Raw genomic sequence first — 27,690 nt, forward strand, 5'->3', positions numbered from 1 at the left:
CTAGTCACTCCTAAACTCCTCTTCAATTTCTGGAAGGTTTTTTTTTTCTCTCCTCAGAGTCTCCGTCAGCGGTCGGGCACTGCTCGGTGACTCCAGGTTTTTGGGTTCATTGGTGCGGTAGCTGCCCTTCTGCTGATACGCGTAGACATAGATGGTGTACAGGCCTCCAAAGAGCAGCAGCAGCGCCAAAATGACAATGACTGTGGGATAAAAATAGCACAGTCAGAGTTAATCTGTAATACAATGAGAGAGGAGGCACTCCTAGAATTCTGATGAGGAGCAGGCACTTCAATGCGGAATACCAAAGGCTTTATTAGCACATCATATCTTTCAGTCTGTTGGCATAGCTGAATTTTTAGGGAAATTAACTACAATGCAATATCTGCAGTCCCAGAATCCTTTTTCCTGTAGTTTTTATATAAACCTTAAAAGAAAATCAATCCAAAGTGCTTCTGCAACTGCACTAAAAAATCTCTGCTGCAGATTTTTGTATGTTATTTTAGTTTGGTAAAGCACCTTCTCAACCTTTTCAGCCCGCAACCCCCAAAATAAAGGTGTCAGAGACCGGGGACCCCCCTGTACCTGAAGGCGGCTGAACACAGTCATGTACATTCAAGAATAATCATGTGGACAAGGCCGCCCATTAGGGGGGAAAAAATGGCCCACCCAAACTGGGGGCCAGCAAAATCATGGTCCACTGTAAAGTTAAGCTGTAGTATTTTTTACTTAACCTGAATCATAACCACTCTTGTCAAAGGAACAAATATCTTTTTAATTCATTTGTGCAGTAAGTAGCCCTCTTAAAAAAGTTAGTCCTTTTGTTTAAAACTGAATTAAAATCCACTAGAAATAGCTGAGATGGATTAATGATGGTAAAAAGTGCTGGGAAAGGTCGTGAAACTGGAGTTTACAAGTAGCAGAAATGGGTTAGAAGTGCCAAAGATTGGATAAAAGTGGCAAAAAAATCACCAAAAATGGATTGAAGTGACAAAAACTGGCATATTAAGAGGTAAAAGGGATTTTTTAAAAAGTGGCTGAAATGGCATTAAAGTAGCAAAAATAGGTGGAAATTTGGTGAAATGGGATGAAAAATTCCTGTTAAATGGCAAAAAAAAAGGTTAGCTGAGGCAGAATTAGGCAGAATTAGGCAGAAATTGGTTAAACTGGCAAAAATGGGCATATTAAATTCTGAAATTTGGCGTAAAAAGTGGTAAAGAGGGGTTAAGAGTGGCAATAATGGGTCAACAGAGGCAACAATAGGCAGAGTGGCAAGATTTGGTTTCGAAGAGGCAAAAACAGGCAGAAAAAAGTAGTGGAAAGGGTTTAAAATGGACAAAAAATGTGTTTTAAGTGGCAAAAATGTGTTAAAGTTGGCAAAATTGGTGTGAAAAATGTGATAACGGGTTGAAATCTGGCAAAATTGGTGTAAAGTGGCAACAGTGTCAATTTAAAGTATTCCTAGTTTTTTTAAGACATCTGGAGACCCCCTTCTCAGTGTCTCGCAACCCCCAATGGGGTCCCGACCCCCAAGTTGAGAACCCCTGCCCTAGTGGACATACTTCGGGGCTGTATGGTTAAGCTGGATCCGAACTTAAAAACATCATTACTGATTAGATTTTAAGAGTGATCCAGATCACCATCTGGATCCAGGATTTTTTTAAAGGATTCCTTACTATTGGGAAATAGGGCTAATGGTGGAGGTCTGCGCTCTCTGAGTGCTTTTCTAGTTACGTTGGTGAACATATGAAGCATCTGTTAACAGGCAGGCTGCCCACAGCTGCCGCTGTTACAGAGCGATCGCTAGCTTAAAGTCAGCTGGAACACAAAACTAACACTAAATTTTGGCTTTTTATTTATTTGAAGCACAAAACACAACACAGCAGTGTTTAATCACTTTGTTAACGCTGTTTTCCAATCTACCGACATTCAGTCTTTGGGCTTGTTTTCATCTAAATGGGGTTGTGGTCACTCTGTAGAGCAGGACAGTGCTCCAGTAGAACAGTAGAATTCTAAAACTCTCTCTGATCACAGGGGTGTTCTAGAATTCTAGAATGTGTGAAGATTCCGTCCTTTGATATAAAGACGACAGTCTCAGACTGGACAAAGTCATTGTCTTGATTCAGTCTGCCGCGTCAAGTCACTGTGTACGAACGTCGTTGAACTTACAAAAATGATTCGCTGTAACTTCAAATTTGGCTCCCAGGAGCAAATTCTTATTCGTGCTCATGTTCCTGGAGCGATTGTTTATGCTGCTCAGGATGACCCTGACCGTGTGGAGAAGGACCTGGTCTGTAAAACTGGTTCTGAAATCCAGCAAACCAGAAAGAGAAAAGCTCCAAAGGAAGCAGAGAGGCAAACCAAGATTAGGAAGAAGATCCCTGCGCCCTCAGAGAATGCCACTGGGGTAAAGAGGAAATGCCTCAAAGATAACGAAAATCCCAGAAAGAGACTAAGAGACTCTAAACAAGAGGAGGCCACTGGATCCTTAGAGACGAGGGAGACCTCCACGGTAGCGTCCTCTAGCAAGGAAGACTTTGAAGAAAAGTACCTTCAGTTGGACTCACTGGGAGAAGGAGGCTACGGTTCAGTGTATGCCGGCTACAGGAAAAAGGATTTCATCCCTGTGGCCATCAAGCATATCCCAAAGGACAAAGTCAAGGATTACATGGGTTTGATTCCTCTAGAGGTGGCTGTGATGCAGCAATTAACCTCTGGACAAGAGGTCGGGCAATCTGCTGCCATTTCCCTTCTAGAGTACTATGACCTGAAAGATGAGCTCATCCTGGTCCTTGAGCGCCCCATCCCTGCAATGGACCTGTATGATTACATGGAGGGCAGAGGCGAGTCCCTAAACGAGGAGGAGAGCCAGCAGATGTTAAGGCAGCTGGTTGATGCAGCGCTGGAGCTCCAGTCAAAGAAGGTGTTCCACAGAGACATCAAGACAGAGAACATCCTGCTGGAAACCGGCTCCAATGTCCCGCGGCTCAGATTGATCGATTTTGGCCTGAGCTGCTTTTCACGGAAGTCATCAAAGTACCGGATCTTCTGTGGTACTCCTGAACTTGTGCCTCCAGAGTATGACCGACACAGCACTTACAGGGCTGGCCCCAGCACGGTGTGGCAGATAGGGGTCGTCCTCTACGACCTGTTGCACTGGGGTGAGAATGACTTTCACACGTCCAAATTTCTCAGGGGTGAAATATCTATCAGTGCAGGTTTATCTCCAGGCTGCAAGGACTTCCTGGGGCGCTGCTTAAGAAAAAATCCAAAGCAGCGTCCCTCACTGGAGAAGTTGCGCCTCCATCCCTGGCTGGCTTAAAGCCAGTCCAGAGATTTTACTCGACTGTAAATGTTTAATAAAGCCAAAACCCTTGTGGTTAGCAGCCTGAAATAAACAGTGAAGTTCTTTAAATGAAAGGTCATGAATCTGTAAATGCAGAGATCTCTAAAACAACAAAAATGTCAAGTTTGGTTTTAAGCTGAATCCTCAGATCTTTACGTGTGTGTTCATCTATTCAAACGTTATTCAAAAAAGTCTGTAGTACATAACTTAAGCATCATTTAAAACTTTCCAGTATGTTTATATGGATCTACTCTACCAGCAAAGTCTGTTTTTAAAGCAGAAGAAGGATTGGAGACGGCAATAGAATGAATGTAAACGGGCACAAATATATTTTAACAATTTAGAAACTGGATGTGTATCTGTGCAGATATTTAACACAAAATTTATACTAAAGGTCACATATAAACACTGGTGTGTTTCATTAGAGAAAACAACAGCGAGATAAAACAAAGAATAATGTGGATTAACTGGAGAGACTGCAAGGTTATTGAGCTGATCACACTCTGTACAGGAGAGGAGAGAGCAGACATCTCTGCTCACAGCAGCGTCTGAAAAGTTCCATGATGTGTTCAAGTGAGCTCGGTACTCTGAAGTTTCCAACCTCCGACGTAAATACGTGTGCTGTGACACTGCTTAAAGTCAGACCTCAAACTCTGAAACATGGAGGAAAAAAAAGTCTACTGGATCTTATCCATCAAAATGAATGTTCATACTATTTTCCCCGTATTTCATTTAGAAAATACAAAGCTTTAAACCGAGAAATACAGAGTTTCAAGTTTCACTGAAAGCGGCAGCTCAGGCAGCGGCTGCCATCTGATTACGGGACATCGGGGTGTGTGTGTAAGCTCGGGCGTGCACAGCTCTGTTACACTTTTGTGTGAACTGCTCGTTGCGGAACAGAGACGTTGCAGAATCTCTGTGCAAAAGCGACTATTGAGAGCCACTGCTCTAGGGTACCCCTCTATAGGACAAAATGTGTTAAAATACCCCCCAGAGTGCACTTGCATTCAACAAAACCCGATAAAGTCCCTCATATTAGGATGACTTTCATCCTCCTATATCTTTGTAAAACAAAGTGTCAAATAGTTAATAATTCCTTGTCCGTTTTTTACTGAGTTTTAGTAGATATAGTTTCAAAATAAAAGTTGTCTAATTTTAATCTGGGATTCTTACTTTCACTAAAGATGTATGACAACTTTTTTGTCCACCACTGCTAATGATATCTTTTCGTTACTTGTTCCTAAAATTTTACTTTATCATTAAAGTGTGGTCCCATGTGTTTTAAAGTGGGGAAGAAAGGAAGGCTTACATCAGTTTAGAGCACCGTTTAAACAGTAAGAGTTTAAAACAGCTAGAGGGGAAAAGTGTACTTCACAAGAGTAATCAAACAGAGAGAAAGACAGAAAATTATTTTATCAGAATTCTGAACAGAATTAGAATATCCTGTGTGCTCAGAATATCTGATTTCATTTTTCACTAACAACATTACAACAAACAGAACAGGCCCTCTGGACATGATACGGGTGATTTGTTGTGATATGAGAGGCCTGTTGAGGTTGTAAATTAAATGAAATATCTGATATAAAAGCCAGGGCCTGTTATGATCTCAGAGGCTGAGTAATGGGGTAAAAATGTAAGCATAAAAACCTATATCTACAACTGTAACTACTAACTAACAGCCTGAGCCTGGTATAAATAAGAATTAAACTCTTTTTTTCTTGTCATAACAGCAGTTATGGTTCTGACATCAGTATCAGAATGAAGTCATGCATAATCTGAGGTGTGACCGGCTTGACTGACAGGTTAACATTGCTGAAAATCTGTAATGAAATACTTCCTGCTACCTGTCACTGAACTCAACATTTTGAAGTGTTGAGCATTTTTGATCTATTTATCAGGGACAGAATGACTTACTTAGCACTTGCATGCTAACAAAAAATAAAAGAAAACTGGGATCAATGACAATCCAGCATGAATACATTTTGTACTTTGGCACCAGTTGCGGAACTTCAGTGATCAGAGTGATGCCTGCACCACATGCACATGCAAGTGCACAACACATGATCTTAATATCTGCTTGAATCAAAACTATATGCAAAATGCATCATTTATTGACATGGAAAATGCCTCATTTAACACCAGCTAGCCATTTAGCTCATGAGCTAAAACCACCTGCAGTAGACACACCCCGTTCCACCCTGAAAATTTCTTCTGGAAAACGGTTTCTGAAGCAACTCAACCAATGTTGGTATCCCAGAGCTTCATAAATTCACTGAGTAAACTTATGGCGGATGTCACAATGGCTACATCCATTTTTCATAGTGTTTTTTGTTCGTTTTTTGTCTTTACACTGTGGTTATGTGCTGTGGTCTTTTTGCTTTGGTTAAGACTGGTGCTGGAGCATTTTGAATCTGCTGCAATGCATTAAAGATTTCAACTGGGATCCCCACTAATGTCAGTTTTAAAGGTCAAGCCAGAATCCAAAATGACTCCTGGGTTCTTTCCTGTGACTTTAAGTATTAACAGAGCTGCTTCCTGGGAGCACTTTCGCCCAGCATTATTGTTCAAGCTGTAACCTCACAGCTGAAAGTTCAGACTTAAGGCTTTTCTCACTTCAGTTCAAAACCCCCGTGCTTTTGTTGTGTTTTTTTTCTGTCAAACCCAGATGTGCTGGTTAAATGAACTTGAGACATTAAATTGCCTGTAGGTGTGTGGTTGTTTGACCATCTGTGTTTACTTATTGTAACAGCCTGGCATGTGCCCTCAGTTTTTCCCTGCCCAGTTGCTAATGGATGTTGGAAAAAGCCAGAGTCCCTCAGGCTGGTACATTAAATTAGTGGATTTAGAGAATGGACCAGCCCTGTAGATGTTTTTTTATGTAACATACACAGCTCCTAATAAAAGCTTGGAGGAGATGACACCTGGGACCCTTGGTTTCCTGTACAATGTACCGTTTTTCAAAACGATGATGTCTGTATTAGCACATCTCTGAGTCTGAATGGTGCACTAAAGAAGTGTTTCTCAGCTAGGCTTAGCACTCTGCTACCCCCCTAATGAGAAATACAGGAACACTCTTAACATACATTTAACCATTGTATTGCAACATGGATATACAGTTTTACTTGGCAGAGAAGGCTCTGCTCAAAAGATGCTCCCTGGGTTAGTCAAGCAGCAGCTTTGTCTTTCAAGGGAGCACATAGCTAGAAATCCCCATATGGATAGATACATTTAAGACAATGCATATTGAATATAATGAAATGAGTTCAAAAGCAATTAATCCATAGTAGCATGAATCTGAAAATGAGGGTGCAGCAAGCTTTATGCTATAAAGGAGGATGCTGGGGTGGAGGAGGTTAAGCTTTGGCAGCAGCAGCATAGTGCATCAGCATTAATGCAAGCAGGGATTAATGAGAAGTATTTAAATATACCACTAAAGAGCTGTGATTGGCTGTTGGAACTGGGAGGCGATAATTAGAATTAGCTGGCTGTCAGCTGATCACCGTTGTGCATATGACTACCATGTCCTGCATGAACTGATGCTGAGTTTCATTCAAAACGATCTGAGGTAGGTTCAGAAGTGCTTAGTGACTAGGTGTGCTGAAATGGCTAGTTAATGGCTGGCAAGGCAGATAGCTGATATTCTGGGGAGGCCAATCAGATTTCTGGGGCCCTGGTAGGCTCTGGCTACTACTGGAACGCCACTGGTACTTTTGTTTGCTGCTGTAGGCCATCACGACTTTATAAAACAAGATAATGTTATTATTTTGATTATCAGTATGTTTGCCATACCATATGTATCAGTAAATTCTTCTTGTAAAAATGTTTGTTTACAGAATTAGCATGGTAGCGCTGCCCTAAGAACTAAGAAGTACAATACAGTCAAGCACAAGCTTCATGTTCCAATATTGGCCATATTATTTTATTTTTAGAATTTTGCTGCAGGTGAATCAAAAATGTACCAAGGGCTTGACATAGTGCTTCCATACACCACAGCATTGCTGCCATAATGTATTGTTTTCCCAGGCACACATTCCAGACCATTGAAAACAGCTCAGAGACCCACTTTAGGGTCCTGACCCGGCAATTGAAAACCAAGGGTCTAAAGCTCTTTAACCCAAATGATATTCTTAATGCTAAAATATAATTATCATTGTTATCCATGAATTTTAAAATTGACTGATTTACAAAAAAAATAGCAAAATAGTAAAGGACATTACAATTTCTTGATTAACATGTTAAATTATAGTTATTTACTTGCATCTGAGAAAATTTGAGAAAATACGCAGCGAAAAAGGATTTCAAGACTTAATCTACAGTATAATTTATATTATGTTAGACCCTCCCTTTTGTCATAATACTAATCATTTTATTTGCTTGTTTTAATTTGATTGTACTACTTGTTTTATTTTATTATTATTATTATTATATTTGGTAAAGGTGTTTACATATTTTTGATAAGGTAAACTGTCTTTTTGGGGTATTGTATACAAATGTAAAGGTCTAGGAAAAACAAGGAACATCTAAAATAACTGAAACTGGTTTATATGTGTTTTGCAAATAAATTTGTATATTTTAGTTTCCTTTAATCCAGTCATAAAATGAAGTAGATTAAACATATAAGCAAATTTGAGCTGAAAGGATTTAAATCTAATCCTCTGTTTTAATGCATTACGATGGTCTTGTTTGTTATTCTATATTAATTTCAGTGAGGTGTGGGGGGTTGGTTTTGTCTCTCGTAATAAATTTGAGCCCTCAGTCCAAAGCTTGAATAACACTCAAAATCCCATGTTGGAATCTGACAACCCTGCTCTAATTTAGGATTAAAGGATTTTAGGAAAAAAGTAAAGAGAATTTCAAAGGACTGATTTGTGTTATCTAGGACAGGAGAGACAGAGACTAGAGCAGAGGCAGAGAGAAGTGCTTCAAAAATGAACTGAATAAAAAGATTAACGTCACCTTAATGGACTTATTTTTAAATGCAATGATTCAGAGAAAGAGAGAGGGAGCCCTTTTTTGAGCGTAAACAGAGTAATATTATCAAGCATATTAAAGAAAACAACTCAATAAATAAATAAGAGAAAAATGTCTCCTTACCTGTTATCCAAAACAGTCCTAAGTCATCATGGATGTAAAAATACTCTGAAGTAGAGAGGCACACAAATGAGGGAATGAATACAAATTTAATGTCTTTTTTCACTGAAGTAGTATGGTATAAATAAACTCACCTATGCCAGTAAACCAGGGGTCTACCTCCCATGGTACATAACCCAGAATAGGAGGGAAGGCGCCACAGTTAGACTCAGAGACATAACCTTGAGTTGTCACTGGTGGATCTGTTTCATTTGGTCTAAAAAGGGCCTTCAGAGGGGCGTAGACATTGTATCTCACCCCTGATATACAGCCTATAAAGCCGGGAGCGTTATGCCTCTGGATCTCGTAGTCAATGTCTCCAACCTCTGAAAGAGCAAAATAGAAACACAGCAGGACATCAATGCACAGACTCAAACAACCACAATGAGAATTTCTATGTATTTGCATCGATGAGTAAAAACAGAATATTCACCCATCACTCTGCCCAGGAACATGGACTTTGGTGAATCAAACCTGGCATCCTCCACCAGTGTTATCTTCTCAACTATGGGCTCTGTGTAATCCACCTGTGTGCAAATAAGCAATCATGATTACAAAGAAGGAATTCATAAATGCAAATAAAAAACATACAAAAGCTACAACTCCTGTAATTCTAAAAAAGTGTTAAAAAGTCATTTTTTGATATTAATCCATACAGTCTTCATAAATTTGAAGTAAACTCCCGATATTTTATATAAAATATGTTTTTAGATCAACTATGGTCAATATAAATTGGCCTTTTTGACAACAAAAAATACAAAGAAATTCTTCAATGTCAAAGTGAAATCAGATTTCTACAAAGTAATGCCAAGTGAATAAAATTATGTGATGTAAATAGGTAACTGCATAAATATTCACCCCCTTGAAGTCAGCATTTAGTAGATGCACCTTTGGCTGCAATCATTTTGACCGTCCATCTTTATGAGCCTTTCAAACTGGCTGCCGAGAAGCATCCCCACAGCATGATGCTGCCACCACTATGCTTCACAGTGGGGATGGTGTGCAGTGTTTGGTGTCCTCCAAATATTGCATCTTGTCTGATGGCCAAAAAAGCACCACTTTGGTCTCATCAGACCAACAACCTTTCCTCCATTTGACAATGGAGTCTCCCACATGCTTTTTGTTTAACTCTAGTCCAGGTTTAATGAGTTTTCTTTAATATTGGCTTCTCTTTGCCACTCTCCCATAAAGCTTTGTCTGGTGAAGAACCCAGGCAACAGTTGTCAAGCTGGCGTCTTGATGGCCTCTCTCAGTAGGCTGATCTAGGAAGATCTACATGTGCCATATTCCTCCCATTTCTTAGTGATGGATTTAACTGAACCCTGGGGTGGTAGCTTGGAGTGTTTTTTGTCTTCATGGTGAAATGGTAGCCAGGGATACTGATAAACATGGGTGTTTTTATACTGCAATCACTTGAGACACATTGGCTGCACCCATGTGATCCCGATTTAGAAGGGGTGAACATTTATGCAGTCACTTATTTTATGTTACATATTTTGTTTAATTGACACTACTTTGTAGAAATCTGTTTTCACTGACTTTTTTTTTTCTTTCTTTGTAAAATATTTGTCAAAAAAGCCAGATTATACTGACCATGACTGATACTTTTTAAAGGCACTGTAAAGCTGATTTATTTGACAGGAGTTCCAATAAATGATGGATCAATTTTGGAGATGTTTTAGATGGTGACAGCTAGAAGTTAACATGTCATAAGTCAGAGTTTACATAGTGACAACAGAAGATTTGATGAACCTGGGTCTTGATGGTTCTGTTGTGTCTGGTTATGTTGACATAGTGGGGGTATCCGTCTGCCAGGTTACGATGAGTCAGCTGATATTTGTGTGTTATGAGGCCCAGCTTATACCTCAGATCTACACTGCCTGTGGAGAGAGGAAAAAGAATTTAGAACTGTTATTATAAATTATACCTTTGCATTAACTTAAAGATAACATTTTGTATGACTCTGAAATGTAATCTGTAAATGAAATGACTAACTTGTCATAAAAATATAAAAAAGTCCAGTTTTTCAAGAGAATTTCTCGCTAAGTGTCTTCAACCTACCATCAGTCTTGAGGATAATAGCGATGTAGTCTTGGACAAAGGAGCTGATGTAGAGTAACACAGCTGGTGTGTGAACGGTGCTGAAGCTGAACTCTATGTCATCTGCTGTGTCGTTGTAGCCCAGGCTGAAGTTGTCATAGTGGGGGTCGATCCAGTTGGCCCACGCTGCTTCGTCTGTTATCGGCTTCTTTCGTATGTTGTATCTCAGCCATGAACCTATTTCAAAGTAGGCTCCAATATCTTTGAAAAAAAATCAAATTAAATTAGAAACTGTGTCAGTATGATTGTGAAATTAGAAGTTTTGTCAGGCTTCCAGTGAAACTCACCTTTGTGGCAGTAGAAACCATCAAAAGCTGTGTTATTACAGTCACAAGTGTAGGCAGCATAACCCTCGATACACTGGCCGCTGTTTCGACATGGTATGGTAGCATTCAGACACTGTCCAGTACAGTTCCTTCTTATGCCCTGTTCCTCATTTACTTTGCTCTCAAGATCAATAGGGACACCGTTCATCCGCAGACCTCGCAGACATCCCAAGAAAGGTCTCAGAGTGCGGTTGGCAGCGCCTAAGACAAAATGTGTCAGCGGTAATTCATCAAAGTTTAGAGAGGATGAATTAAGTGAACCGTAGCTCATGCAGTTTTAAAAAGCAAATATCCCACATACCTACGAGGACAGGGTGTGTAAACTGCATGGTGACGAAGGTCTGACCGGGAAAGCGTGTTACAGCCCAAGGCTGATAGTCAACCTTGATCCGGGCCAGCTTCACGTTAATTTCAGCCTGAACAAAGTGCCACTCGTTGTCATTGAGTGGCACAGGGGAGCGCAGTGTCACATTGATGATGCCATCCCCAACCATGAATACAAATAAAAGGTTGTGAGTTGCTGAAAAAATAAGAGGACATTGTGAAATGAAAATTACGTACTCCAATGGCATGAGGGGAAGAGTTTAATACTAGTAAAGCTCACTCACTATTCAGCTCTATTCGTATGAAGTTTCGAAGCTGGTCATCAGAGTTCTCTAAGAAGACACCATGGTCCCGATAGGTTTTGAAATGGAAGGAGATGTCAGCACTGGAGCCAGGCCTGAAGGTGGGGAAGGTGATGTAGGTGGGTTTGGTGAAAGCGATGGTGTTCCAGATGTTTCCTGGAGAAGAACATTGACATTTGTGCAGTATGTGTTAACAAAATCAACCTCAAACCTGTCAGTAATTGTGTACACTTTGGGATGGGAACGATCTGTTGAAGTTAACTCACTGTCGCCATGGCACCGGAGGGGCCCTACGGTGAACTGTGCCTCTGAACCAGTCCTGTTAGTGTCCCCGACTACAACCTTCCTCACAGGTAGATGATCTCTGAAGTCCAAGTAGCCTTTATCTGAGTACCTGGAAGCAAAATGGGAAAAAGGACTTCATCTTTTTTCATTGACATATACCCTGCTGAAACCTTTTGAACCCTTTTGTTTGTAAAACATTTTTAGTTTTAGAGACCAGATAAGTATAAAACCTAAGCCAAACCTAAGATTTCAATCAAAAAGAAAAACAAAACTCCATGAAAATTCCTGATAAACTTCAAGCAAGTCCCTGAAAGTTTAAAAGCAAACTCTACGAAAATAATTTACAATCAAATTCCCCATTTGAGTGGGATCTGTCTGCAGACCATACATTTTTGACAGCCACTCTCACAGTAAAATTCAACTTTATTCAACCACATTGCAAACATTACAGGCTAAGAAATGTTTCATAAATAAAAAAGAAATAGGTCAGTGGTCTTATCTGGGATTAAATTATGTAAAGCCCATTTAGAAGAAGATATATGAATGGTGGTATGCTTTAGCTTTACTAACCTCAGCTAAAGCTAACATAGCTACTCTAGCTACACAATTAACGTTACTACAAATGCCAATGTAGCTAAGTTAGCCTTAGCAACTTAAACTTTAGCAAACAGAGCCAAATGCTCACTTAGGGATGTAGAAAACATACCTCAGTAGCCTACATAGCTGCTTTGAGAGCTTAGCTTCAGCTATGTAGCTAATGTTGCTACATAGCTTTGTTGACTACATAGCAATGTTAGGTATAGCTAAGTTAGCTTTAGCAGTGTGAGCTTTAGCAAACATCTTAACTTAGCTATGCAGATAACGTAGATAGGTAGTTCACGTAGCTGCTTTGTGAGCTTAGCTTTAGCTCTGTTGGCTACATAGCTGCTCCATCTACACAGCTTACGCAGGTATTGAAGCTATACTATGCTGGCTGCGTTAGGATGTTTTCATGGAGGACGAGTTTTTATCCTGTTAGCAAACTGACGCTGCTTCATTGAATGTTTTGTAATTAGATTTTTCAGGGCAAGTTTTTAACTTTTCACTTTGGGTTTCCTAACCATTAGCCTAGCCCTTACTCTAACCCTTAATGGAAGTTTAATCCAATTCTATCTTGAAATCTTTTGAGATATATGACTTCTCGGGTGAATGAGAGTGCTGCAGCCAGACTGTCTTGAAACATTTGCAAATACATTTCTCCCAAATACATCGAATATTATGCAAAATAAAATAAAATAAAATAAAATAAAATAAATAAATTCCCACAAAGATATATATATTAAAAAAAACTAAAATCATTAGAAAAATTCTGGAAAAAAAACTTCTATCGATATTCCAGATATTTCAAAATTCTAATAGCAGAATTCACTGTGTTGTAGGAAAGCCAAAAGGTAATGTCCTAATATGTAAAACTGTTCTATTTTTCCTTCTCTCACCATTGTCTGTAATCAGCATCACAGTTACACTGATATTTGGGATCGACGCAGGTTTGGTTGATGGCACAGCCGCACTTCTGGACCTCTCTGAAGGTTCCCCCCCAGTAATAGTGACTCTCATTGTTACGACCAATCCAGTATCCAAAAGGTCTTCCATCTGTTTTGAAAAAGACAAAAAAATGCCAGTTTGTTTTTCATTCAAGTCTCCTATCATTCATCATTAAAATTATGATTAATAAAACTCACTCGGTGTGTTGAGGAGTCGTGATTTGTAGCAGGAGTAGTCGATCCACTGTTCACAGTACATGGAGGTGTTGGCTAAAGCGGTGACTTCATCCCAGGAAGCATTCCAGTAGTTGACATTTCCAATATAGGGCTGATCTATTGTAGTCCCAGTCACCTTGGTACCATCTACTCGATCGTTCAGGATCACTGTCCAGGCTTTGTATGCTGTGAAGAAGCAGGAAAGACAGGACACAGTGAGTTAACGGTAACAATTAGAGTGAAACAATAATGAGTCAACCGTGAGTAAAATCATGTCTGTAAGATTTTTAACAGGAAAGTCTGATACAGATTAAGTTGTAAGAAGATGAATACATTTGTACTTCACACACTCAGACACAGCTGGTGCTATATTGTTTTACAAAGCATTTCATTTCCCTTGGAATTTCAGCTCACATTTCTCATTAAAGTAACACAATAAGCTGCCTTTTCCTTTTCATTAACAACCCACAGAGGCTCATGTAAACACTGCTGATGAAGTTATACTTTATTTGTAACAGCAATTACTCACACTTCATTTTGCAGTACACCTCAAATGGTTTGAGCGGCCCGCTGAGATCAGGATCGATGGTGTAGTTTCCGGACCAATATTTGCCGCTGAGTCTGTAGGCCTCACATGATTCCATATAAACCGCTGATCAAGAAATCAATGTTTTATGATTAAGAGAAAATATAGCACAGGCCAAGTGTAATTACCTGTAAAGACACACTTATTATTGCACTTACACATGTGGCACACTTCGCCTTTGTAGCCTGTGTTCTCACACAGACAGATGAAGTCATCCCAGGACTGGATGCATCTGCCTTCATGTTCACATGGATTTGGAGAGCATCTGCAGGCAGAACATAGTTGCACAGAGGACTTTATTTAGAAAAGACTGAATTTTCTACCAGATTCTATTTTTCTGTTTTTTTCAATTCTTATTGGAGTCTTAAGGATAAGGCTTGATGATGTATTACTGACCTGTCAGTGATGCCACAAGTGCCTAACAACAGCTCTGCATAGCGCCCCCACTGTCGTTGCAGAATAATGTCAATATCAAGCTGTTCATTGTCTATAAAGATATGCTGCATGCACCCATGGAAGCGGTTCAGCTTGGTTTCACACTTCCTTATAGTGTTGTTGGTTTTAGGACAGCCTAAAAGCAGGTGGAAAATGCATGAATTGAAAAGCACTGATATGTATTTTAATTTCAAGAGTCACACTGCATGGACAAAAGTATTCAGCCACCTGACATGTATTCAAATACCTGTACCTTAATAGAGTCATCCCCTTTCGCAGATATAACAGTCTCCACTCTATTTAGAGGGCTTTCCACTAGATTTTGGAGTATTTCTGTGGGAATTTGTATCTATTCATTCTGTAGAGCATCTATGATGTCAGGTACTGATGTTTTATGGAAAGGCCTGGCCTGCACTATGGTGAACTTTTTTCCACTTTTCACCCATTTTTGTCCCTTTTAGCCAACTTTTAGCCAATTTTTTTGCCCTTTTTCACACATTTCTGCTGCCTTTTACCCACTTGCCACCCATTGTTTTCAACTTCTATTTGTCACTATTCACCCATCTTTGCTGCTTTTTTGCCCATTTTTGCAACTTACTTTGGAACTTTAACTCATTTTTCCCACTTTAGCTTATTTTTGTCACCTTATAGCCATTTTATAGCCATTTTTTGCCCCTTTTAGTCAATTTTGCCTCTTTCTCTTTTAACATACTTAAAACACATTTTTATCCCTTTTTGCTCATCTTGGCACTTTTTGCCATTTTTAACCCATTTTTGCCACTTGACACCCACATTTTTTGCATCTGGTTGCCAGTGTGTGCAACTTCTTTTGGAAGTTAAACCCTGTAAAGCCTGATACCTCAGCAATGGAGAAAAAATTATAATTTTTTTGGAAATGAGGTTTTTATTAAACCTTCTAACAAAATTTAAAAAAAGAAAAAAGAAAGAAAAATGGCCATAAAATCCCACATAAATATATATATTTTTTGTAACACATTTGATGCATGAAGCATTTCTGCCAATTGATAATCCTGTGGCGGCTTGCATGAAGCTGCTCAGCCATGGAAACCCACTCCATGAAGCTCCTGCTGCACAGTTTTTGTGCTTACATTAATGCGTGTACCTTAGCAATCGTTGACCCTACTCTGTGACTTTACGTGGTCTTCATGGCTGAGTTACTGTTGTTCCTAAATGCGTTCACTTTCTAATACTGTCACTCACAGTAGACTGTGGAATATTTAGCAGGGATGAAATTTCACAAATGATCTTATTGCAAAGATGTCACAGTGCCACACTCAGAACAATCCAATTTTGTATCACAGATGTAGACTGTGCTTGGTTCTCTACAGTTGCAGCTGTGTTTGGAACACCTGAATTCAGTTATTAACAGGTATGGCCAAATACTTTTTCCATATAGTATAGTAAGCTACTCACTCACCTCCAAAAAAGTAGCGGTCTCCTGTCCTAATCGTGAAAGGGTTGGTGATCTTTAGCGGAGAGCCCTCCTCCTCATCGATTGTGAGGGTTAGCAGGTTATCTCTCGCTGCCAAATCCACTGTATGCCAGTAACCATCATTCAGCCTGTATCCTAGAGATTGGAGAGATTCCTGTCACGGATTTTATCTGCAAAACCACTCAGTTCAGAGATCACGCACATAAAGAACAGCTATTCAAAAATAAAAATAGCCAAATGCTCTTGCCAAACAAAGATCTTCCAATCATAGCTTAGCAACCATGACTAAGCATGGACAGGCTGGCCAATCTCCTTGAAAAGAGCTCTGAAGCTTTATTTATCAACTAAAAAGTGAATGTAGGTTTATGTTTTATGAGAAGCAAATACTTTAGAAATGACTAAGCAGTGATTTGATCTGCTGTTAGCAAAGGTAACCTCAAAGAGAAGGTCTATCGAGCTGTATCTAGGCTTTGACGTCATTTCTTGAGTCATCTTCAGATGTATTTGTCTCTTATCTTTCATGGTCTAAAAATAACATAAGCCTACCTGCACCAAATTGAAGTTTCTTCTTCCCGGGCTGAAATATAGTGACGTTAATCTGTCCCTCGCTTAATCCCAGCTCAAGGGCTCCAAGGTCATCAGCAAACCGTGTGAACATTAGCAGCCCAGTGTAGTCCCATGAGCGGAACTTAAACTTGACAAACATACGAGGCCTGCGGAAGAAACCTGGCACCTGAAGGTAGTTGTTTGGCCCGGCAAAAGTCATTGGTTTGAGCAGAATATCCCTGCATGCAAAATGCATCTTTTTCTGAGGAGGAAAAAAAAAGAGATGAGTTAAGGAGAATGGGTGTTGTGTTGCAGTGTGGCTTTAATCCTGAGTAGTGGTTTCTACCTTTCGTGGAATTCGGATGTCCTCATCTTCTCTCTTAGCCTTGTCAATGATGTTGATACCATTGAAGAAGACATTCTCCAGGCAGCCTCGGAAATTAGGTGTAGTGGGCAAGTGAGGCAAATTTTTCTCAATGACACCTCCAACATATATCTAAAAGAAAAGTACAAGGTAATATTCAGTGTCATAAAAACATCAATGCAAGTAAGAGTCAAGTTTTTACATTATATATACATATGTCATTTACATGAGGCTCAGCCAGAAACTACAAATCCATGAATGGATATGTTTAAGAAAAATAAGGCTGGTCTGTTGTAAATGCCAGGGCTATTTTTTAATCCCAGTCTGTTACTGCTTGTAAATACTTTTTGAATAAATATTCTGTGTTTATGATACCTGTGTATCCAGATCCAGGTGTGTAAACTCTCCACTACAGATGGCTGTTACTGAATGGGCGTCCACAGTGAAGTTCACCTGGCGACCGTAGCGCTTGATTGTGACATAGTGCCAGTGGAGATTATCAAGAAGGCTGCCAGCAGTCAGTGTTGTCCGCCCATTAACTTTGTGTATAACGCTGCTTCCTAAAAATAAAGAGGACAACGACCGGAGTTATTTATTTATCCTCCTTGGACCCTGCATTACATATGAGGAAATTACACTAACAATTTCATGGGAATATGAGAAATTTGTTTAAAGGACTTTGCTTAGATTTTTTTCACGGAAGTTTGGGAAATGTATTGGTAATTTTCTAAAATTTGGTTGGAAATTTGTGGAGGGCTATTCTTTAAATTTTTTCATGGAAATTAAATGGAATTTGTTTGAATGTGTGGAATGCGAGAATTTGGTTTTAAATCTTTAGGTAGGGTATTTGGATGTTTTGGAGAATTTCATGGTATTTTCAAGTATTTTCAAAGAATTTTTGGATATGTTTGTATAATCTGTGGGGTTCCATAGGAATTTCTGGAGAAAATTTGCTTTAAAATTAACTGTTAATCTCATGGGAATTCTGGAAATCTTTGGGGATGTGTGGGGGAATTTGCTTTTTAATTTTTTCTTGGTATTTTCATGGAAATTTACAAAAAGTATTTTTATTTTTTCAAAATTCATTTGGAAATTCATGGGGGGGGGGGGGCATTCATTGAAATTTTCCTAGAAATTAAGGGGAACTTGTGTTGTGGAAGTTAAGGGAAATTTCCTATGAATTTTTTTTTTTAATATTTTGTGGAAATTGCAGGGAATTCTGACTCTTGGGGGGATTGTGGACGGGCCAGGGGCACATATTTTTGTTAGAAAAACCTGAAAAAGTATATTTTACATAATATGTGACCTTTAAGGCATTTTCATTGAAATTTAAGGAAATTTATAGGTAAATGTTTGGAAATTTGTTTGAGAATTTGATTTGGGCATGTTCTTTAAAATTCTCAAGAATTTCCTGGAAACTTTATGGAATTTGAATGGAATGTCTGCTTTGACATTTTAAGGTATTTATAAGGAAATTTGGGAAATCTATTTGAAGATGTTAAGGGTAATGGATGGAAATGTTGAGCGGGGATGCTTAGAGATTTCAAGTAATTCATGGAATTCACAGGAAATTTGTTTAAATGTTTGTGGAATTTTCCATCATTTTCATAATAGGGGGAATTTGCTTTAAAATTCTAAGGTATTTTGGTATAATTTTATTGGAATATTTAAGCTTCAAGAACAAGTTTCATTGCTCAGGTCTCATGAGGTTTCTACATTTGTACATATAGATATACAGACATTTATAAAAATGATCATGTTGTAGTTATACTGAGATGCATTTGTTTTACCAAGGCTAATGTGAAGGTAAAGCCGGCCTCTCTTGAGTTCTAGGGTAAAGAGGTCACCCTGAATCCCCTCACTGTGCAACAGCAGACCATCCTGCTCCAAAGTCTTGAAGTTTATGGCAATATTGTCTTCTAGCGTACGGGATCTCTTCCCAGGGTACATGTAGACCACCGAGTCGTCCCCATTATACTGAAGCACATGAGAATCTGTGGAGAAAATCTTACAATGAATCAGCATTTCCAAACAGCAGATTTAGAATCACGATTTCCTCCGTTTGTATCCGATGTGCACATTAGGTTACAGATAGTGTCTCATGCAGCATTTGTTGAGGGATTAAGGATTATCTGAGTAAGAGCTACATGTCATATTTCCTGGAGTTCTCTGTCAAGTTTAGAGCATGATGTTCCTGAGCCTGCTAGCTGATTAACTAGGAACATATTATAGCATATCTGGAGCATAGATTTAGTGGCATACTATCAAATATGATTAAGGACTAGGATTGCAGAATGAGTCAGATCTAATAAATCCCTGTCCGTCATTTTTACCATAAGAGCAGCCAAAGAGCTCCAGCCTCACTCCGATCTTCCCTCCATTCTCCGTGTTCCAGGCCAGAGGCAGCAGGCGTATGTGTTTAGCAGTAAAGGTATAATGGAAGACATTCCTCTTTATCTGATAATAATTCCAGTTCCCAGGCATCGTCTGCAAACAGATGAGAGCAAGCAGGAGGGGAGAGAGTTATTGAGTCACTGCGACAGTGTTAACGCCTTATTAAGAGACAGGAGATGAACTGATGGTGAGATTAGCTCCGTCAGTGTGGAGAGAGACAATATGCACTGCTTGTTGCAGTTACAGTGACAGAGAACATAATGGAGCACACACAGAGCAGAGAATCAGCTGTAAAGATTACATTTGACTAGTTAATCCTCATCTCATCCCTGTTATGGCCTTTATCCCACACAGTCATCCCGGCTCACAGACACTTACAGAGTTTCCTCCTCTCATGATGTATGGCGTCCAGGAGTCTGGGCGATCGCCGTACAGCAGGGTGTACTTGGTGACCCAGTCGTAGGAGTTGAAGGTCCCCTGGGTGGCGATGGCCTGGAGTCGATACTTCCTGCCAAGGTCCACCTGCAGCCATGGCTGTCTGTCTCTGGGGGATGGGGACCAACCACTGCTGCCTGAAGAGGGAAAAGTTTTACACTTGACTGAGGAATGAATGACACAGTTGAGCAGGGATGAAATTATAACAAGTGAAGATGGTTTATGGTAGACATTTTGAACCTGAATCCTATTTGTTCTCTAAGAGCAGGAAGAAAATAGCCCTGCATACCACTCATATCTTTTATTTGGCCCCTTCCTGATTGCTTTTGTTTGCATATTTGTCACATTTTAATGTTTCAGATCATCAAACTAATTCAATATTAGACAAAGATAACCACATTTTTTAGAAGCTAAGATCAATTTCTCTAGACCTGATATCAGACCTGTTGAATCAAGAAATTCCTTAAATCAGGGGTGTCCAAACTTTTCCCACTGAAGGCCACATACAAAAAGTCTGAAGGATGGTGGGGACACTTTCAAATACCTCTCCTTTATGATATCAAAGTTAGTCAATCCAGTCCAATTTAGGTAAAGATTCTAAGTCATGAAAAGATGCATGTCAATAAATTATCATGTCAAAATGTTTGTTTACAGATGAGCAGATGAGCCCCCAGGGTGACAAAATTATTCCTCTCTGTCAATCAGAAAACACAAATAAAATTTACAGTCAAGCACAAGCCTCATGTTCTAATGTGGGCCATTTTTCATGTATGTTCTAGAGTTTGCTGTGGGCCAATTAAAAATGGGCCAAGGGCTGCATTTGGCCCCCAGGCCATAGTTTGGACACCCCTGCCTTAAATAGAACCTATCTGACAAAGTGAAGTGGGCTAAAAGATTTTAAAAAGCAACACATCATGTAAGAGCACAGGAAAAAACAAATTCATTGACATCTATGAGTCAGGAAATGGTTGAACCATGGTGAGAGCCATTATCCACAAATGGAGAAAACTTGAAACAGTGGTGAGAATATTCTGTGGACTGACGAGAAAAAAGTTGAATCTCTAGGAAGGTATGTGTCCCGTTACATCTGGAATAAAACTAACACAGCATTTTCTAAAACGAACATCATCCCAATAGTTACACTTGGTGGTGGCAGTGTGATGTCTGGGGCTGCTTTACTGCTTCAGGACCTAGACTACTTGCTGTAACTGATGGAACAATGAATTCTGATTTCTACCAGAAAATCCTGAAGGAGGATGTCCGGCCATCAGTTCAAGATTTCAAGATCAAAGTCACTTTGGTTCTGCAGCAGGAAAATGATGCAAACCACACCAGCAAGTCCACCTCTGAATAGCCAAAAAAAAAAAATGAAGGTTTGGAGCTGCCTATGTAAAGTCTGTATGTAAATCTGGCTGAGATGCTGGGGCATGACCTTAAACAGGGTGTTCATGCTGGAAAACCCTGCAATGTGGCTGAATTGAAACAATTCTGTAAAGAATAGAGGGTGCAAATTCCTCCGCAGCAATGTGAAAGACTCATTGTTGTTATCACAAATGCTTGCTTGCAGTTGTTGCCGCAAAAGAGTGGCACAACCAGTCATTAGGTTTTAGGGGGCAATTATTCTTTCACATAGGGCCAAGTAGGGCCACTTTATCTAGTATCAAGAATTGTTTGATGATGTTTGACAAATTTGCAACAAAAAATAATTCAGGGGGCAAATACACAGCACTGTATATAATATCTGACAGACGCCCAAAAAAGGCATTTTTAAAATTGTATTTTATTCTGTTTTCCTGTGATTTTGTCTATTTTCTCAAAATGTTGTCCTGTTTATGTCTTAATGTTGAGAAAAAAGACACAATTTACTTGCTATCACCAGAAAATGGTGTAAAAAATGTATGCATGAATGTCCACTTTTGGTCCATATATACATGTATTTGCTATGATAGGCATTTTGACAGAGATACACCTAAAGTAATCTTCCTTAGAATCAGAATCAGCTTTATTGGTCAAGTATGCTGATGCAATAAGGAATTTGACTCTGGTTGGCTTTGCTCTCAGTGTGCATGAATTAAACATTAAATACAAAAAATAAATAAACTGAAAAAAGTGCATATGAGATGAGGCATTTTACCGCAGTGATTTAAGTTCAAGTTAAAGGATTAGTGAGTGCAAATGTGCTTTTACTACAGTGAGCTTCCTGCAGAGATGTTTGTACAATGTAATAGGTTTCACCCTACATTCTGACAAAATAAGTTCAAATATCTGCCTTTGGAAAGCTCTGTAAGGTCAGTGAATCAATAAACTCATCACAACAGAAAGGAACTTACCATACAGTTTGGCGAAATTGGCAGAGTAGAGAAAGTTGTATCTGGAGGAGGCCAGGAAGGAGGAGGCATAGAGCCCAGAGATCAGCGGATCAACACATTCTTCTGCAGTGACGACAGAGAAGAGACCAAGATTATTACTTTTCTTATGCAGCACTTTTGACACGATTCAGACGTGGGCTGGCACGGATGCACAGCTCAATGAGGAAAGACCATTTGATCTTGACTAGAGGCTTTTACATGCTTCATGAGTGTAAGAAACAGATTAGCCCACAGTAATGCAGTTAAATTCTGAATGTGAGAGCACAGATTTAAGATCCCACAATAAAGTGTGTAAATCTATAGAGCTGTCAGGACATCCTTTCTGAGATTGCACCATTATTCTCCACCAGACAGGCTCTGACTGGCTCTGAATGTGCACTATCCTCTTAGATGGGCTGAATTACTGCCATGCAGTTGCAAATATCCTATTTTAAAAGAAGGTGGAGAATGATAATGTTGCAGCATCTTTATGGTCACATGTCAGTAAATCCGTACACATTTGCACGCATTAGTTCATTTTCTTGAAAAACTACCGAGGTCACACACGGTGTCTATTCTGCATGCGGCTATGAGACTGATAGGACCATCACCCATCTGCTCAGGCTCACTCCCCAGCCCACGGCTGATAAAAGTGACCATAATTCAACATAATCTGGCCTGTCACTGCTGAGGATAAATGCTCAATGCCCTCACCTCCTGCTGCAAGAGAAACACTGTCTCATTTTGAGTGCTAAAGTCTGCTCTTTAATACACCCAGGAGATTTAATATTGATCGGCCTGAAAATATAGATATGCTGGGTTTTGTTTGAATATTACTATAGACACAAATAGAAAAAAATGAGTCCGATTTTAGACTACAGCTCCAGTCTAACCTCTCTTTCTCAGTATAATCCTCTCTTACATTTGGAGTTGTTTACCGGTAAACAGTACATCCAGCATTGTAATCCCTGTTCTTACAATCATAGAGGTCATGGAGCACTGGAGAAGAACTGAAGACAGGGACTGGGAGCATAAGACTACAGCAGAATCTGTATGCAGGCTGCAGATGGGGAAATGTGAGGGTGAGTACTGCATGCATTCAAATTCTGAAGAACTTTTTTCAGGGAGTGGACCACTAAGTGAAACCCTGCAGGACTGACAAGGGAGCTTTCATTCAATGCTACACACTACCTGAAATGTAATATGTGAGCCATAATACAGCATGTAAAGCACCGTTTCCGCTTCATCTTACATGCATAAGCTGGTTATGTGTGTTCTGTTACCTTTGGTGCAAGGGCACGGTGCACATTCAAGTGGAAAAAACGTGCTGAGCAAGGGAAATGTGACCTTGACTTTCAGCTTTATCCACCGCCCTAAGAGGCTTCCATCATACAGAGATCCCTGCTGTGTTGCAGAGGGTCGATAACAGATCTCTGGTGCATCTCTATAAGCAAAATCAAAACTGCCTGGGAGGCTCTAAATATTTGTACTGCAGCTGCACAGGCAAAGTTCATTTTCTACAGTTGGCTTAATGTGTATTGATTTGTTTTAAGTCTTCAGTAAGAAGTAAAGGAAAGGAGTTTAAATGTGCAGTCCCAGACTGCAGCAGGTTAAGCCAGGCCACTCCACTCCTCTGCTCCTCCTTACTGGAACACCGTCACGCACTCCACACCCCCCACATTCATTGCCACGCTTCCATCCTCCTCAGTCAGACTCCTTTCTCTTTTCCTAAATTTATCCACTCTCTCTGCGTCCCATTACATCACAGCCTCACTAATTATCTTTTTTTACTTCCCTTCCTGCCCTTCTCTCTCCTCATGTGGGCGTTGCCATGTTGCAGTAGCTACCTGAATGCTGTGCAGAGCAACCCGTCCCCCCCCCCCCCCCCCCCGTCTCTGCGCCACACAGAGTATACTCTTTCTCCATTTATCATTAAGGGACTGAAGGGAGCAGTGTAAAGCTCAAGCAGCAGAGCTCTTGCTGAATCATCAGTCTGCTGTAAGTGTGGGCTGCTGTGTCTGGGCTGACACATCATTACCGCTGGTTACATACAGTATGCAGAGAGGCTCCTCCTCTGCCTGTCACTGGCATTTGATGCGTGACAGAAATCAGACAGCAGCACTATTTGTTTGCAGATGTCAGTTGAATGTAGATGTGCACCAACATATTCAGGACAAAATACAGCAACAAAACAGAGGAAGTAAATATAGCATGCACTGTTAAAGGGGTTCTAATGAATCATTCATGCTGAAGCCGGCATCACAGCAGGTGGTGTCTGACCACTCCCAGGATGAAAACACAAACTGTGACGCACAACAGATTCACAATATCTCAGAGTTGCATCTCTTTCTGTATGTAACAATTCCCCTCACACATCAGTCAGCATCCTGTCTATTTGGCTGCTAACCATGACAGAATGCACAATGCATAAAACTTCAGATTCATGCATATGCACCTCTAGATCACTGTGCCCTGGGATCTCCATTTTAATCTGACATAGCACCACTGTGCACAGCAACTCTGGCCTTGTCTGAGGGTAAAGCAAACCCACAGGCAATGGATAAGCACTCAGAGATCCATTAAAACACTCATCCAGATGCAGTTTTGCACTCCAGCAGCGTATAACCCTTCACTTCCAGTATAAAAGTTAAATGGAATTACAAGCAGCAGCGCATCATATACAGACAGGATGAAAGGAGAAATGATGCAGATGTCTCTGTAAAGGAAGTCCCCTTGCATAAACCCTTAATCACACTATTCTGAACATAGTTAAGCTTTTGTTCTCCAAAGTGCATACAGAAATTTGCTTCTCAAACTCAGTTTTATGCTGCCTTTGATGTGCAAACTTGCATTATAGATGCAAGCCTGTCTTTCATTCCCCTAATTTCACATTCATAATTATCAAGAAACCCCATGTCATGCGTCCCCCTCCCCTGATCTTCCTCTGACACTAAAACTAATGAGTCATGCACGCACTTTATGGGTTAATTATCAGTCAAGACCCTCTGAGGTCATCACGCAGAAATCCTGTTAGTATGCACACAAGCTCTGTGATAGATGGGTGGATGTAACATTACCCCGATTTTAACCCCAAACGCAGCACCTCATGTGCACAACTTCCCCCACAACATTGATCTCCCACTGTATAATGATTTCCCTGTCAGGTGCATCCGCGCGCGTCGCCGCAGGATTTAGTCAGAGCTGTGCGGACAGGTGATGGGAACACAGGCTTCCCAAAAAAGTACTGCAGTGGGCTGGTCCCGATCAGGACGCTGATCGCACTGCTCTCTCTTTTTTAAAAAAAAAAAAAAAAAAGAAAGAATGCGCTCGCGGATTTTGAACAACAGCAATACACAAAACGATATGGAGAAGCAGAGACAAGACCGTATTCTCGGGCAGCATTGTGATTTAGTAAGAAGTTGAAGCTGCACGCTGCAGAAACTTGCGTGCTGGCTGAGGGAGGCACTGCAATGCAGACAGCTTGGTGCGATGGGGATCGCCGTGCGCACCTTCTGCAGGGCCGATGCGGTCTGCTTCTACTTTTTCTATGGATCTCAGAGAAAAAAATGCCCACACTAGCAGAAAAAAAGCAGCGAGATTCAATCCTCAGTGTTTTGATGCTGTCTGCTTGTACCGCAACGTGCGTTGCCCTTCAAGCACCTCATGCTACATTTTGCCCTCCATGGCATTTTCTACTTATGTTACTTTTACCTACCAGATCCTAGAAAATAAGCAGATATAAACACTTTAAAATATGTTATAATATTCTAGCAGCGGATAATAGAAGAACAATTGCTGTTTTCCAAGACTTACGTGATGAGCAATGTTGAAAACCCAAAAATAAGAGGCATATGCTCAGTATTTTGCAAGTCATCCTTCACTTAGGACACGTTTCTCCACATAGGCTATCTTAATTAGATCGTAGATTGTTCCGCAGCATCCTTTCACCCCCCTTTAGCCCAACTTTAACTCGCGCAGCTCCAACTCCTCTTCCCGGGATGTCGGGCAGCCTCTACCGGGACGGGGACGCGCATCGGATGCTGGTGCTGATGCTGCGCTTCGCCGAGAGCGCGCACTTCTTCTTCCTTTATATCCTTTAAATTGTTTAATTCACATGACCGTCGTGTAATTGTGAAGCTCCTGTGTCATCTATGTCAACATATATGTGCAGATGCGTCTCAAGTGGAGAGCCAGTGGGCCGGGCTCGAGTGGACGCAGAGGAGGCGAGGAAAGGAGGGAAGGAAAACTTTTTTGCAGATGGAGTATTGTTCCAGACTATTATAGTCCTCCAGCTCCAGTAAGTCTTGTCAAAATGGCCACAAAGAGAGATCTTCCATCCAGGTTGAGGCTCATATCACCAATGCATCAAGCACCTAATCCTCTGGAATCTCATCATTCCTTGGCACATTTTTTCAAGGCAGCCAACTGGCCAAGAGGGCTCTGCGCTTGTGAGGAAGTGCTAGAGAAGTCTTTCTCTTCAGGAATGCAGAACTAGACCAATGTAAGTCCTTAATATCCTGTATCAGCGGCACAACTACAGAGGATGAGAGTCAGCAGCTGCACAGCTCTGCTTAAGGCTTCTCTGACCTTGTCCAGGTACCCGGTTCATGTGAGTGCATTCACAAATCATCCTAGAAGTGAACAGGTTACAGGATGAGGTTGCCAGCTGTGCCAGACTGAACACACATACACCCAACAAGAGGGATGGGGGCGGGATGAGACTGAGGCAGTGGGGGATTTGTGGCAATGGGTGGCACATTGACCAGAAATAAAAAAAGGCTTTAGGATTAAAAAGTGGGTTTATGGGACGGCAGTGTGTCAGTGATGATGTGAGATTGAATGCCTGGGCCAGCGTGGGATTTACCGTGTTTTCAATCAAATCAGATTGTCAGTTTGTAAGCTCTCTGCCAGCCACTGGTCTCCCCCTTGAAATACTATAAGAGTATAGAATTATATCAGCAGAGGGAAGACAATGGCAATGATTAAGGAGAGGGTAAAGTAGGACAACAAATCAGCTGGGGGAGCTGACAGCAGATGTGGACTACAGGGACTACAAAGGTAGACACAAAAGACAGGTACAAGAGTGACTACAACTGTATTAAAACCAAGCAAACCAGAGAGGAACGCCATGCTACTCTGCAAAATAACATTCAAAACGTCTGCAATTTAACCAACACAGCATGCATGACATGTTTTTTTTTGTGATATGACCTAAAAACTGAGATTTTGAGATTATCATCCCTGAATTTACTCATAAAACAATATGTTTGCTGTAACCAACACCACACATCTGTACCTTGCTTATACTCTACTAATTTAGGCTTTGGTCTGGCCATCTGTTCTCTTGTTGACCTTTTACATTTCACCTCACGGTAACCATGACAACCAGTCAGAGGAGTCATAATACAGCCCAGCTGGGGTTAAACTCCTCATCTGGAAAAAAAACACAACACAAAGCTTGCATGATAAACTGATTAACACAAGCCATCACAGGCTGAATTTCAGCACATGTAATTCCAGCTTCCCATCCTTAAAGCTCAAGGTCAGCGGGATTTTAGAGCCCTCTTTTCTGCAAAATAT

General features: G+C 40.5%; 1 protein-coding gene across 1 annotated transcript; it reads right to left on the reverse strand.

Annotated features, from left to right (window-relative positions):
• On the reverse strand, positions 1-26,379 carry cntnap1 (contactin associated protein 1). Its single transcript, XM_041777882.1, has 24 exons — positions 25,924-26,379; positions 22,093-22,194; positions 19,706-19,899; positions 19,267-19,420; positions 18,724-18,927; positions 17,309-17,493; positions 16,916-17,065; positions 16,570-16,831; positions 16,009-16,158; positions 14,532-14,706; positions 14,294-14,400; positions 14,079-14,201; positions 13,532-13,735; positions 13,286-13,442; positions 11,792-11,919; positions 11,508-11,681; positions 11,201-11,419; positions 10,861-11,100; positions 10,535-10,774; positions 10,226-10,353; positions 8,907-9,000; positions 8,569-8,799; positions 8,438-8,482; positions 1-200 (listed from the first exon to the last, which is right to left on the reverse strand). The coding sequence occupies exons 1-24, from the start codon at positions 25,982-25,984 to the stop codon at positions 1-3; spliced, it is 3,927 nt and encodes a 1,308-aa protein (XP_041633816.1). The 5' UTR covers positions 25,985-26,379.
• Positions 26,380-27,690: the final 1,311 nt, after the last annotated feature.

The sequence above is a fragment of the Cheilinus undulatus genome, linkage group 21, assembly GCF_018320785.1.
Source record: "Cheilinus undulatus linkage group 21, ASM1832078v1, whole genome shotgun sequence".
Taxonomy (NCBI): domain Eukaryota; kingdom Metazoa; phylum Chordata; class Actinopteri; order Labriformes; family Labridae; genus Cheilinus; species Cheilinus undulatus.

What these genes read in the sequence shown, in the direction of transcription:
- cntnap1 (XM_041777882.1), bottom strand. Translation starts at nt 25,984, where the DNA reads ATGACTTGCAAAATACTGAGCATATGCCTCTTATTTTTGGGTTTTCAA. An exon ending in CAATTTCGCCAAACTGTATG is followed by an intron (nt 19,900 to 22,092) that starts GTAAGTTCCTTT and finishes TTCCCTCTTCAG; the next exon opens with GCAGCAGTGGTTGGTCCCCA. An exon ending in TACACACCCTGTCCTCGTAG is followed by an intron (nt 11,101 to 11,200) that starts GTATGTGGGATA and finishes ATTTTGTCTTAG; the next exon opens with GCGCTGCCAACCGCACTCTG.